Source organism: Zootoca vivipara, chromosome 6 (genome assembly GCF_963506605.1).
Source record: "Zootoca vivipara chromosome 6, rZooViv1.1, whole genome shotgun sequence".
NCBI classification, from domain to species: Eukaryota; Metazoa; Chordata; class Lepidosauria; order Squamata; family Lacertidae; genus Zootoca; species Zootoca vivipara.
In genome coordinates this window covers 68,103,119-68,115,150 of record NC_083281.1, presented here as the reverse complement: position 1 = coordinate 68,115,150, position 12,032 = coordinate 68,103,119, and the positions used below count along the sequence as shown (strand labels likewise).

The following is a 12,032-nucleotide window of genomic DNA, read 5'->3' as shown; positions in this document are numbered from 1 at the left end:
CCTAGACTTAGGTTCATTTTTATTCTGGCCTGAAGCTTTTGTACGCCTTTACCAATAGCAGTTGTACATATTTTCTCTTCTGTTGCACAAGAGCAACAATAGTACCTCTAAAGAAATGCAGGGGATTTCCCCCCCCCTCCCATCTGTCAAACATTACTATTTTTTCGGAACCACTTTACAGGCACTGCATCTGTTCAGTCAAGAAGAGAGACATAAATAAACCTGTGCTCAGGGTAGCAGTTAGTGTTCTTAGCTGACTGGCATCGAATTATAACTAGGAATGACAGTCAGCAAGTTTTTACTTCATTTGCGTTGTGCATGGGGGATATGTTTCCTCACTTTGCAATAATGTAATTTTACATGTCTTTAAGTACATATTTTTAAACTTCGCAGGCTTTCCTGTTGTACCTAAGTATTATTATGTGCCAGCTGACTTTGTTGAACTGGAAAAGAAAAATCCTGGCAGTCAGAAACGATTTCCCAGCAACCATGGGCGAGATGGAAAATTCTTTCTCTGGGGACAGTCACTTTATATCATTGCAAAACTTCTTGGTAAGTAGACACCTGCAAAAGTAGAAGAATTTGAGTTTTCTCAGATTTGATATGTGCCCCGCCTGCCTCCAAAGTTGTATTTGTGTGACTACGAAAATTTTCAGACTGTGTTTGTCACCTGATGGCCAGTTCAGATTTAACACATTAGCCCAACTGAGATAGAATATTCTTGAGCCAACGATTAATCAGTTTAATGGGCAGAGAATGAACCATTCACCAACCTGGTTTCTCCTTGCCTTGCCCCTCATATCATAGCTGCCAAGTTTTCCCTTTTCTCGCGAGGAAGCCTATTCAGCATAAGGGAAAATCCCTTAAAAAAAGGGATAACTTGGCAGCTATGCCTCATATCCCTAGCTTCAACACTGGTGGCATGACTTGTTTCATCTCACAGCCAAATTAGAAAAGTATGGTTTAAGCAAGGCTTCCTAACCAGGACATGAGGCCAGAGTAAACAGGGATTAAACTACAGTTTCCTGGTGTAGATGTAACAGGAAACTGTGGTTTGAACAAGCTTCACCTTCAGTGCTGAAGATGGAATTGTTGGAGGAGTATGTGAGCACATGTTTTATTCATGGTTTATTGGCCTGAGATCATTATCTCTGAATTAAGTCTTTGTACACATTCAAAAATATTTCTATCAAAATGGATAGCCTGTGCAGCTTTCTTGTAGATAGCCCTATGAGCTGAAACTGGATTCATGATCATTGTAATTCACAAAACCTGCTACAATCACCATGTATGGATAACCCATTCTCAAAAAAATATGTTCAGATGCATTGAACCATTGAAATACCAGCTTCTACATTCCATCGCTTTTCTGGGCATTTATTCAAATGCCAAACTTTAACCCCTCCTTTAATTTAAATCCATTGCTTTTTTATTCTTGCATGCTCCAGAGTAATAATGATGACAAATGCTTTTGATTATAAAGAGACAAATGATGAATTGTTGGTGGTTTGCTTTCAGTTGACGGTTTAGTAAGTGTTAAAGATATCGACCCAGTGAAGCGTTACATACCTCCCCAAGATCAACGGAATGTTAGCATGAGATACTCAAATCAGGTATGAGTGTGTTTAATAAACTGATTTTTTAAAAAATACGGTTGAGAGGTGTCACAGTGGCCGGAGTAGGCTACTTCAGAGTAACGACGCTACGCAGCTCTGCATTTTATTCTTTTATTGGTGCTGCGTATTTACAGTGCTAAAGTCATTGCTATTTACATAGAGTGATGTGTTCAGTCGGTATCAGAACCTCCGAATGACTTTTGGCGCGTCTTTCCCCAGCACAAAAGCCTCGGAAGACCCATCCTCTTGCCCCTCCTCTTTCTGCGTAATTCTGGCGTTGGAGGGATGGGTCTCCCCCCTTTACTTGCCCCTTCCTGTCCCACCTGGGACCCTGGCTCCGCTACCTTGCCTGAGCCTCGGACCCGACTTCCTGCTTCCCCGCTGGAATCAGAGCTCCCTCTGCTTTCCCCTGTGGTCAGTGCTGGGCTTGAACTCAGGAGGGGAGGGACTTCGCGATATCCCCTGTCCCTCACATCCACCCCCCTTCCAAGCTCCCCTTCTCCCCTCCCCAGGTCCCCCCCAGGTGTCGGTGACGACTGGAAACCTAGGAACTCAGTGCTTTCCGAGCCTGTTGGTGTGAACACCTCCGCCCAGTCCTGCGAGGCCCCCCCTTCCGCCTGGGAGGACTGGAATCCCAAAAAGTCCGTGGCGTCTGAGCTGGTGGGGGTAAAAATGTGCTGCCAATCTGCTTCTGCCTCTGACTGGGTGGATCTAGGTGACACCCATACCTCGTCTTCCGATTCCTCAAACTCCGCCTCCCAGCGCCATGGTGAGCTGCTCTCCCGTGCCTCCTCCTCCTCCCCCTCCCTTTCCATGTGCCAGGGCTTGGGTCTGTGGGGAAAGAGGGCGTGAAATTCTTCCACCAAGAATTCCTCCTGTATCTGAGTGGCGGGGACCCATTCATTCTGGGAGGGCGGAGCGTCCTCCCATGCCATGAGGTACTCCAGGCCCCCCACCCCCCTCCGTGAATCAAGGATGGCCGTGGCTTCATTGAGTTGCTCCCTGCCTCCCCTCTCCCCCCCTCCCTCGGGGGTGTGTTCGCTGTCTCGGAGCCTGCTGCTTTCCCTGTACGGCGACAGCAGCGATCTATGAAACACTGGATGCACCCTCATGTCCTCTGGCAGTGCCAGCCTGTATGCCACCGGGTTGACCTGTTGCGTGACTGTGAAGGGGCCCAGCCTTCTGGGCGCCAGCTTTTTGCACCTCCCTCTGGTGGGAAGGCCCTCCGAGGACAACCAAACCTTGTCCCCCACCCTGATGACCTCCCCTTGTCGCCTGTGGCGATCTGCCCCCCTTTTGTACGCTTCCTTGGCCCTCTCCAAGTGTTCTCTGAGCTGCTGGTGCACCGTCTCCAGTTCCTCTGCCCAATCCTCAGCCTGTGGGCCCTCCTCCTCCTCCTCCCCCTCCCTCTCTGGGAAAGATCTGAGGTCGCGCCCGTAATTGGCCTTAAAGGGCGACACCCCTGTGGAGACGTGCACCGCATTGTTGTAGGCAAATTCTGCCAGTGGCAGTCTATCCACCCAGTCTGTTTGCCGCTGGCTGACGTAGCATCTCAGGTACTGCTGCAGAATGGCGTTGACTCTCTCCGCCTGTCCGTTGGTCTGCGGGTGTCTAGCTGTCGACAAGCTGACCTCCACCTGCAGGAGGTTCATGAGCCGCCTCCAGAACCTGGAAACAAATTGGCGGCCTCTATCCGAAATAACCCTTAAAGGTAATCCATGCAGTCTGAATACGTGGTCCACAAACAGTTTGGCTGTCTCTTCTGCCGAGACCGCCCTGGCACACGGTATAAAGTGGCACATTTTGGACATGAGGTCCACCACCACCAACACTGCGGTCTTGCCCCTGGAAGAAGGCAGATCTGTGATGAAGTCCATGGACACCACTTCCCACGGCCTGTGTGGGGTGGCTAAGGGCTCCAGCAAGCCTGGTGGCGCTGCTCTGACCACCTTTGCCCGCTGGCAGGTGTCACAGCCCCGTACATCGTCTCGAACATCTTCCCGCACCCCTGGCCACCAGAAGTGTCTCATGACTAGGTGGGCGGTTTTGTCCCTTCCAAAATGACCCGCCGTTGGGTTGTCGTGCATCTGCTTGAGGACCGTACGTCTAAGCTGGGTGGTGGGCAGGTAGAGTGCACCCTTGTAGAAAAGCAGCCCCCTGCGTTCTGCAAAGTCTTTAGCCTGCTCCCTCCCCCCTCTCAGTTCTCTGAAGATGCGGTTGGCAAATTCATCCGCTGCCGTCAGTGCTGTGAGTTCTGCCTCGCTCACCACTGCTGCTCCGCAGGACCATGCTGACGGGGGGAAGATGTGCCTGGGTGCTGGTGGCGCCTCCTCCTCCATGTACTCTGGCTTGCGGGAGAGGGCATCCGCCCTTACATTCTGCTCTCCCGGGATGTAGTGGATGGAGAAGTTGAAGTTCGAGAAGAACTCTGCCCACCGTATCTGCCGCTGGTTGAGCACCCTGGCCGTTCTCCAGAACTCCAGGTTCTTGTGGTCTGTGCACACCTGGATGGGGTGCTTTGCGCCCACCAGGAAGTGTCGCCAGTGCTGGAACGCAGCGTAGATCGCAAGAAGTTCCCTATCAAACACTGTGTAGTTGCGTTCAGGCTGTGTCAGCTTCCTGGAGAAGAAGGCACAGGGTCTCCACTCCCTGTTGGCGTCCAGTTGCAACAAAATGGCGCCCACAGCTTTTTCAGAAGCATCTGTCTCAATGCGTAGGGGCGCGTCCTGCACCACATGGAACAGGTTCTGGTCTGAGGCGAACACTCTCTTGAGGCTTTCGAACGCTGCTTGCGCCTCTGGTGTCCACCTGAACTTCTGCTTGCCTCTCAGGCAGTCCGTGATGGGAGCCGTAACGCGAGAGAAGTTCTTGATGAACTTCCTGTAGAAGTTAGCGAAGCCTAGTAGGCGTTGGGCATCTTTGCGCGTCCTGGGGCTGTGCCAGTCCAGGATGGCCTGCACCTTGTCCTTGTCCATCGCCAGCCCCTTGTCTGACAGCTTGTAGCCCAGGAAGTCCACCTCTGTGGTGTGAAACTTGCACTTCTCCAGCTTCACATACAGGTGGTTCTCCTTCAGGCGCTGCAACACCTCTCTGACATCTTTCACATGCTGCACTGGGTCATTCGAGTAGATAAGGATGTCATCTAGGAAGACCAAGCATTTCCTGAAGAGGAGGGACCCCAGGACGTGGTGCATGAAGGCCTGGAAGCATGCTGAGCCCCCTTGCAAACCGAAGGGCATCACCAGATATTCAAAAGAGCCCAGAGGCGTGAACATCGTGGTTTTCCATTCATCTCCTTCCCGGATCCTGATCAAGTTGTACGCCCCCCTTAGGTCCAGCTTGGTGAAAATCTTGCCCCTGCGTGCCGCTGTCAGGAGATCATCCACTCTGGGCATGGGGAAAGCCACTGGCTCTGTCACTGAATTCAGTCGCCTGAAATCCACCACAAGACGGCGCTGTTGCGTGTCTTTCTTGTCCACCCAGAAGACCGGGCTGCCCCCTGCTGCCTTGCTTTCCCTTATGAACCCCCGCTTGAGGTTCTTGTCGATGAAAACGCGCAGATCCTCCAGCTCCTGGTCTGACATGGCGTACAGCTTGGCTGGGGGTATCGTCGCCCCTGGCACCAGGTTGATCTGGCAGTCAAAAGGCCTGTGCGGGGGTAGGTGGTCGGACTCCGCTTCGCTGAAGACCTCCTGCAGGTCCCAGTACTGCTTGGGTATCGCCTCACCCCCTTTGATATGCATGGTGGCCACCGTGGCTATCGGAGGCCCCTCCCCTGGTTGGTGCTGCATGCAATGTTCCAGACAAAAGTCCGACCCAAAAGTGATGCACCTCTGGTGCCAACTGATGGAGGGGTCGTGGCGCGCCAGCCAGCTCATGCCCAAGACGATGGGGGGGTCTGAGATGGTGGTGACGTTGAACGCCAGTGTCTCTGAGTGCCTTCCCACCGTCATTCTCATGGGGGGGGTTTGATGTGTGATGGCCCCTCCCAGCAGCTCCCTGCCGTCAATGGTTGCCACGTGCAGAGGAAAATCTAACTGCAAAAGCTGGATTTGGTGCTCTTCTGCAAAGCTTCTTGAGAAGAAGTTGGCGGACGCCCCACTGTCAATTAGGGCGAGGACCGTCAGGGGATAGCCATTTGGGAGCGTTAGCGTCACTTCTAAAACCACTCCTGCTCTGGGAGGGGTGGGCTGGCTCTGCTCCTCTCTGTGCGGGAGGGCGGGCTGGGGCTGTTGTCTGCAGACTGTGCCTGGCTGCTGCCCCTTGTCTCCTGCAGCCAGGCTTTCCCGTTTCCCTGCTGTGGTGCTGCGTCAGTGTGGGAGGGCACCACCGTTCCCGCCTTTCCTTGCCACTCCCTGCGATGTGGGCAGTCTCTGACGAGATGCTGGGGTGAGTTGCAGAGAAAGCAATTCCCGCCCCTTCCCTCCTTGCGTCTTGGCGCCGCTGGGGTTTGAAAAGCCCGCGCGCGCGCGCTATCAATCTGCATGGGCTCCTGGTCCTGGCTGGCTCCAGGCGTGGCTTGAAAGGGTTGTTGAGGGAGTGGCTTCTCTTGCGACCGTGGGAACCAAGCCCGCTTTGCGCGCGTCGCTTGCTTGTCGTTCCACCGGGATTCCTGTCTCACCCCCACCGCCAGAGCCGCTTTGCTCAGCTGATCCATAGTACTGGGCTTTGGACCTCTCGAGAGTTCATCCTTCACCTCCTCGTGCAAACCCAAGTAAAACGCAGCTTGCATAGGAGGCGACTCCAAAACCCACCCCAGTCTGTGCACCAGCATGGTGAATTTCGCCCAATATGCGCGAACTGTCATATTTCCTTGGCGTAAATTATGCAGTTCCTCCTTAGTCTGGTCCAAATGACTATCGGACGAATACATCGTCCTCAAACCTTCTAGAAATTGTTGGACATTTTTCATGCAAGGATTCTTGGTTGCGATTAATGGTCTTAGCCACTCCCTGGCTGCTCCGGTCAGATGTTCCACAATAAACGCTACTCTGTGCTCATCATCGGGGAACTCATTCTGGTGCAGCTCAAGAGCATACACGATCTCAGTCTCAAAGCCATGATATTCCCTCGGGTCTCCATTGAACTTGCTTACAAGGGTCCCTGCTCTCCTTCCTGGCAGCACTTGGACTTGGGGAGCCCCTCCCGCCTTGTCTTTCTCTGCATCTAGCTTGCTTTGGAGGTCTACCGCCACCGCCCTTAATTGCTGCTCTCTTTCCTGAAGCGCTCTCACCTGTTCCACAAGTTGTAGCCGTTCTTCCTGGACCTTCTTAGTCTCTTCTTTTGCTGCCTTTAATTCTCCCTGTGCCTGCAGATGCAGCTTCTGCAGCTCCTCTTGCGCTTGTTCAGCGAGCTGCCGCCATTTCTCCGCCTCTGGCACGCTCATCCCGGCAACTCCAAAGTAGCCCAAAAAAGATTCGGAGGTTGCTGTCACAGTGGCCGGAGTAGGCTACTTCAGAGTAACGACGCTACGCAGCTCTGCATTTTATTCTTTTATTGGTGCTGCGTATTTACAGTGCTAAAGTCATTGCTATTTACATAGAGTGATGTGTTCAGTCGGTATCAGAACCTCCGAATGACTTTTGGCGCGTCTTTCCCCAGCACAAAAGCCTCGGAAGACCCATCCTCTTGCCCCTCCTCTTTCTGCGTAATTCTGGCGTTGGAGGGATGGGTCTCCCCCCTTTACTTGCCCCTTCCTGTCCCACCTGGGACCCTGGCTCCGCTACCTTGCCTGAGCCTCGGACCCGACTTCCTGCTTCCCCGCTGGAATCAGAGCTCCCTCTGCTTTCCCCTGTGGTCAGTGCTGGGCTTGAACTCAGGAGGGGAGGGACTTCGCGATATCCCCTGTCCCTCACAAGAGGCATGCCATTTATTAATATGTTGGAGCAGTAGTAATATTGCATTGGTCGCTGCTGGGGTTTGTTCTGTATGAAACAAATACTAAGAGTTCAGATGGCGTAAGTGAACTCTTTGCATCCTCAGAGAAAGTGCTGGGTAGACATTCCTTTTGAGTAGCTTGTTAAAGTTTCTGGCTGCCCAAAACTTTATCTTATTTTTAATAGGATGGTATACTCGCCTGAACAGGGCAAGCTATAACTTCAAATAATAATAAATGGCAAGGTGAGGTGGTGTTATGGTCACTTTTAACTTTATGGACCTGTTTGTTGCAGTGTGTTTTTCCTCTGCTGGCTGGGGGGAAAATGCCCACGTGGTTTACTTTTTCAGAGGAGTATTTGCTGTTTCTCACTTTGGGGCAGTTGAGGTTGTAGCATCAGCCAGGTCTCCAGAAAAGCTTTCTTGAAGAAGTGGCTCTCCTTCCCCACAACAGAGTAGTGCACTAGGGGTCAGATCAGTCAACCAAGTACATGCCTGCCCCTCCACCTGCTCAGTGTATCTGCGCCTCCCCATATGTGTGTAATGGGAGGGACCAGGTGAATAGGCCTGTGATGTGAACCAGGTGGCTATAGGTTAATTTTATTTATTTATTTACAATATTTTATACCTCTTAATGTGCATAGTTGGCGCTGTGGGTTAAACCACAGAGTCTAGGGCTTGCTGATCAGAAGGTTGGCAGTTCAAATCCTTGCGACAGGGTGACCTCCCATTGCTCGGTCCCAGCTCCTGCCCACCTAGCAGTTCGAAAGCACATCAAAGTGCAAGTAGATAAATAGGGACCGCTCCGGCGGGAAGGTAAACGGCGTTTCCGTGCGCTGCTCTGGTTCACCAGAAGCAGCTTTGGCATGCTGACCACATGACCTGGAAGCTGTCTATGGACAAACATCGGCTCCTTCGGCCTATAGAGCGAGATGAGCGCCGCAACCCCAGTGTCGGACACGACTGGACCTGATGTTCAGAGGCCCCTTTACCTTTTACCTTTAATGTGCATAGACCCTATGCCAGTAAAACCGAAATATAAATACTTGTCACAAAATAAAGCAAAGAAACAATGAATACATACCAATAAAAACGGAACAGTGCAGCAAAACATTATAATCTAGGGAAAGCCTGCTTATTCCCTTCCGTAAGCAGATATGGATGTTGAAGGTGGACCAGGCACACTAGGTAGGCAGGAAGAGCAAATCCCCCCTCCACCTACCCATTTTAGTTCCCTTCAGAGATAGTTCACTGTGGTTCCATCAGTTCTGCTCCATCTGGATCACAGCTCACATTGTAAAAGTTCTAGGTATACTGCTATACAGAAAATAAAGTCCTGTCTCTCCCCATGACACAAATGCCAGACATCTTTCACTGATACCCCTAGTTCTCATTTCATTTATTTATTTTTTATTTATTGAAATACTTTATCTGAATGTTTGCTAATGTATGCATAGTCATAGTGTACAAATGAAAGTTACAGGTGCTCATGTCTGTGTTTGGTTTGAAGTGTTAAAAGAACCGGCCAAAAATGGAATCTGAAACTGGAACACATCACATTTCACCTAATAATGCTGTCTTCATAACCCAAACACCACTTCACTTCTTAAAAGTGCTTTCTTCCTTTTCCTCTACAAAATGTATCAAATTAAATCATTTCTTCAAAAGCAAATTAAAAAATCCATTTAGTCATCTCAATGTATATAACGTTAGGCTTGTGGAAGCAAAATCAATCAGCCCAAATTTAACACTTTTTAAAAAAGCAATCCCATCCATTAATGGGGTTCATTGAAGTTATTCTCATTAGCAATAAAACAATTTAATCAGACTCAAGGTCTGTTGTAACACAGATTGCCATTACAAAAGTCTTTTTCTAGTAATTGGCACCATTTTATATAAGCAATTATCTTGGATCCAAATCTATCAAAAGGCAGGTTTTTCTGGCACCAAAAGCTGGAATTTAAGCATGAAGGACTCTAGGCAGGAAAATGCTGGTCTGGAAGGCTTAAACTTCCACGATGCTGCACTAAAGCGTCAAAACAGAAAAGTCCCCAGTAAAGTGATCAAACACTCTGGCATTAAACACTCTGCTAAAATAATGGGTGGGATCCTTGCCAAATCATACTTCTTAAAGTTCAATGGGGGTTCTGGTGGAAGAGAGGAGGAGGCATTTTGGGGCAGTTCTGCCTCCCCTCATGCCACCTCCCATCCTGTTCAATAGGGTCTCCCATCAAATGCCAAAGCAAGGGTTAATGTTGTATGCCTTGAGCTCACATGCTCCCTCCTGCAATTAATCAATTACAATTGCAGTGAACCATACTTTGCCATTATATCAGAACTGGCTATAAAGGGCACTTGCCCTCTAAACCATGCTTAGCTATGAAAATAAAAACAAATCATGCAACATAAGGATATGCAGGCCGTGTGTGTGTGTGTGTGTGTGTGTGTGTGTGTGTGTGTGTGTTGATATGGGGCAAAATCTGGCCTGCCTTGGTGCAAAATGTAGGTTACCTTGGAGCAAAAATTGGTAATTCTGACCCTATAGCACATGGACTTGCCTTTAAGCCCATACAGGCTTGATAGAGGTTGGGTTGTGGCCATTCCCTTTGTGCAGCTGGTCTTTTGGGAGTGCATCATTGCATTATATCACCATAAAAACAAAGAAGGCACATGCTGATTTGTTTCTTCCAGCCAGCACCATAAAATATCTTTATTCAAGCATTTCCCCTTCAGTCATAAAGCAGACAGAATCACAAATCCAATAAATAAGTCATAAAAGGTTCCTTTCTTCCCTCCACAATGGATTCATCAGGCATTTATTAAAAGTTCATTTGCATTTAACCTTGCTTTACAACCTGTGTGTTTGAGCTGCAGTCTTCCATTGCTATATCTGATGCTGCCAAATATTCCTTAAATTAGTGATGGTGGTGAAGGTGGAAGATTGTTCTGCATATTTAGGATTTGTAAAATCCCTCCGTGGGCTGGTTTATTTATTTAAACCTGGGGTGTGGAGCCTGTTGACATCCTTATGCTGCAGTCCTGCCTCTGATTTAAACCCACAATTGCCCCACGTATTCATACCATTAGAGGCAGCTTATAAATATGACTGAAATCTTAATTTTAAAAATTGTAAAAACAAAATTGCTAAGTCGAATCTGACCACACAATTTTTCTAGCCATGTTAATATAACATTCACAGGCATGTTCATTAGCCTGTGTCAACATGTGGTTTGGGGTTCATGCAGTAAACATGCCACCATGAAGAATTCTCACTTCTACTTTGTGGGGAAGGAGTGTTACATGTTCCTGAACAATGTGATGATGTAGCAGGTGTGTGTGCATCATTGGGTATTATAGTGTATTACGCCCAGGGACAGAGGGTGGGGAATGGATTTAGTATTGAAAGTATCTAAGTTCTTTGATCAAACTTGGGGATTGTTGCTGATCACCCAAACATTTGCACTTTCTCCTTGACTCCCCCACCTTTAAAAAAGTTATGGATCCTGTATACATCAGCGTGATCTGATCCTGAGAGAGATCTGAATTATTTTCATAGCTTTTAGCCCCTTTTGATTCAATTCAGCTCTTTTGATTGTGTAAGGTCACACACCAATCAAACACACACCAGGAATCTCTGAGAACTGTAGCTCAGAATGTGTATTTTAGGAATCTTTAGCAGAATTCTTGGCACCTCGCCATACTACAGTTCCCAGGTTTTCTTGGGGAACAGCTAAGGTGGTATAAAATCTGTCCATGTTTACAATCTAGATGGAGCTTGAAACCACAGTGCACACTGCCTGGTTCCATCCTCAGCAAGTCTGTTGCAGTATAAGATAACAATAAAGCTTTTTTTCAAATCTTGTATTAACACTTGTAATGCTGCTTAGATCATATTTTACTGTGTGCATAGTGGCTTATCCTAACTCATGTTCTAAATACTTTCTCTCCATGCTCTCTTTAAAGAATCCTTAATGTACTGAAAAAGATTCAGTTCTAATGAAAGTACCAGGATTTACAAACAAAGCTGAATAGCACAAATTACGCTTATATGGGGAACTAAAAACTCAAGATATTTTAGATACACCCTAATACACACAAACATACAATTATGTATAGAATTAGATGTGCCACATTTAAGGATTCTATCACTGTGATTGTAGATCTTTCTCCTTAAGACTCCTTGTGGGTTATGTGTCCACATTATCCTGTACAGGAAATAAGGCCTTGCTGAGTGGTTTATAATGGATTGCCTGTAAATGCAGCATTATCTCTCTGGAGAGCATTAGCAGTTATTACGTCTAAAGCTAAGCCACCAAAGCCTATAGAGGCCTCTAGAAGTCAGTGCAGCAATGTGACAGGTTTTGAATGTGCTAGAACACTGACCAAGCACTGTTGGAAAACCACCCCAGCATAGAGCATTCATTCTGTATGCCTATTGAAATTATAGAGTTTCACAGTGCTTTAAAGACATTTTTCTCTGATACATCTGGGCTTGTGACATCATGTAAAGTCACCATAATGTCATTTTAAGGTGTGTGTTTT

At 48.4% G+C, this 12,032-nt stretch overlaps 1 protein-coding gene across 4 annotated transcripts in view; it reads left to right on the top strand.

Moving 5' to 3' along the window:
• The window catches only part of PHKB (phosphorylase kinase regulatory subunit beta), a 153,413-nt gene that overhangs the window by 89,598 nt on the left and 51,783 nt on the right, over nt 1-12,032 (top strand). For all 4 annotated transcript variants that reach the window (XM_035117350.2, XM_035117348.2, XM_035117349.2 and 1 more), the window contains 2 exons: nt 394-552; nt 1,519-1,613. In XM_035117350.2, the coding sequence (XP_034973241.1) occupies nt 394-552; nt 1,519-1,613 (254 nt within the window). The remainder of the gene's footprint in view (nt 1-393; nt 553-1,518; nt 1,614-12,032) is intronic.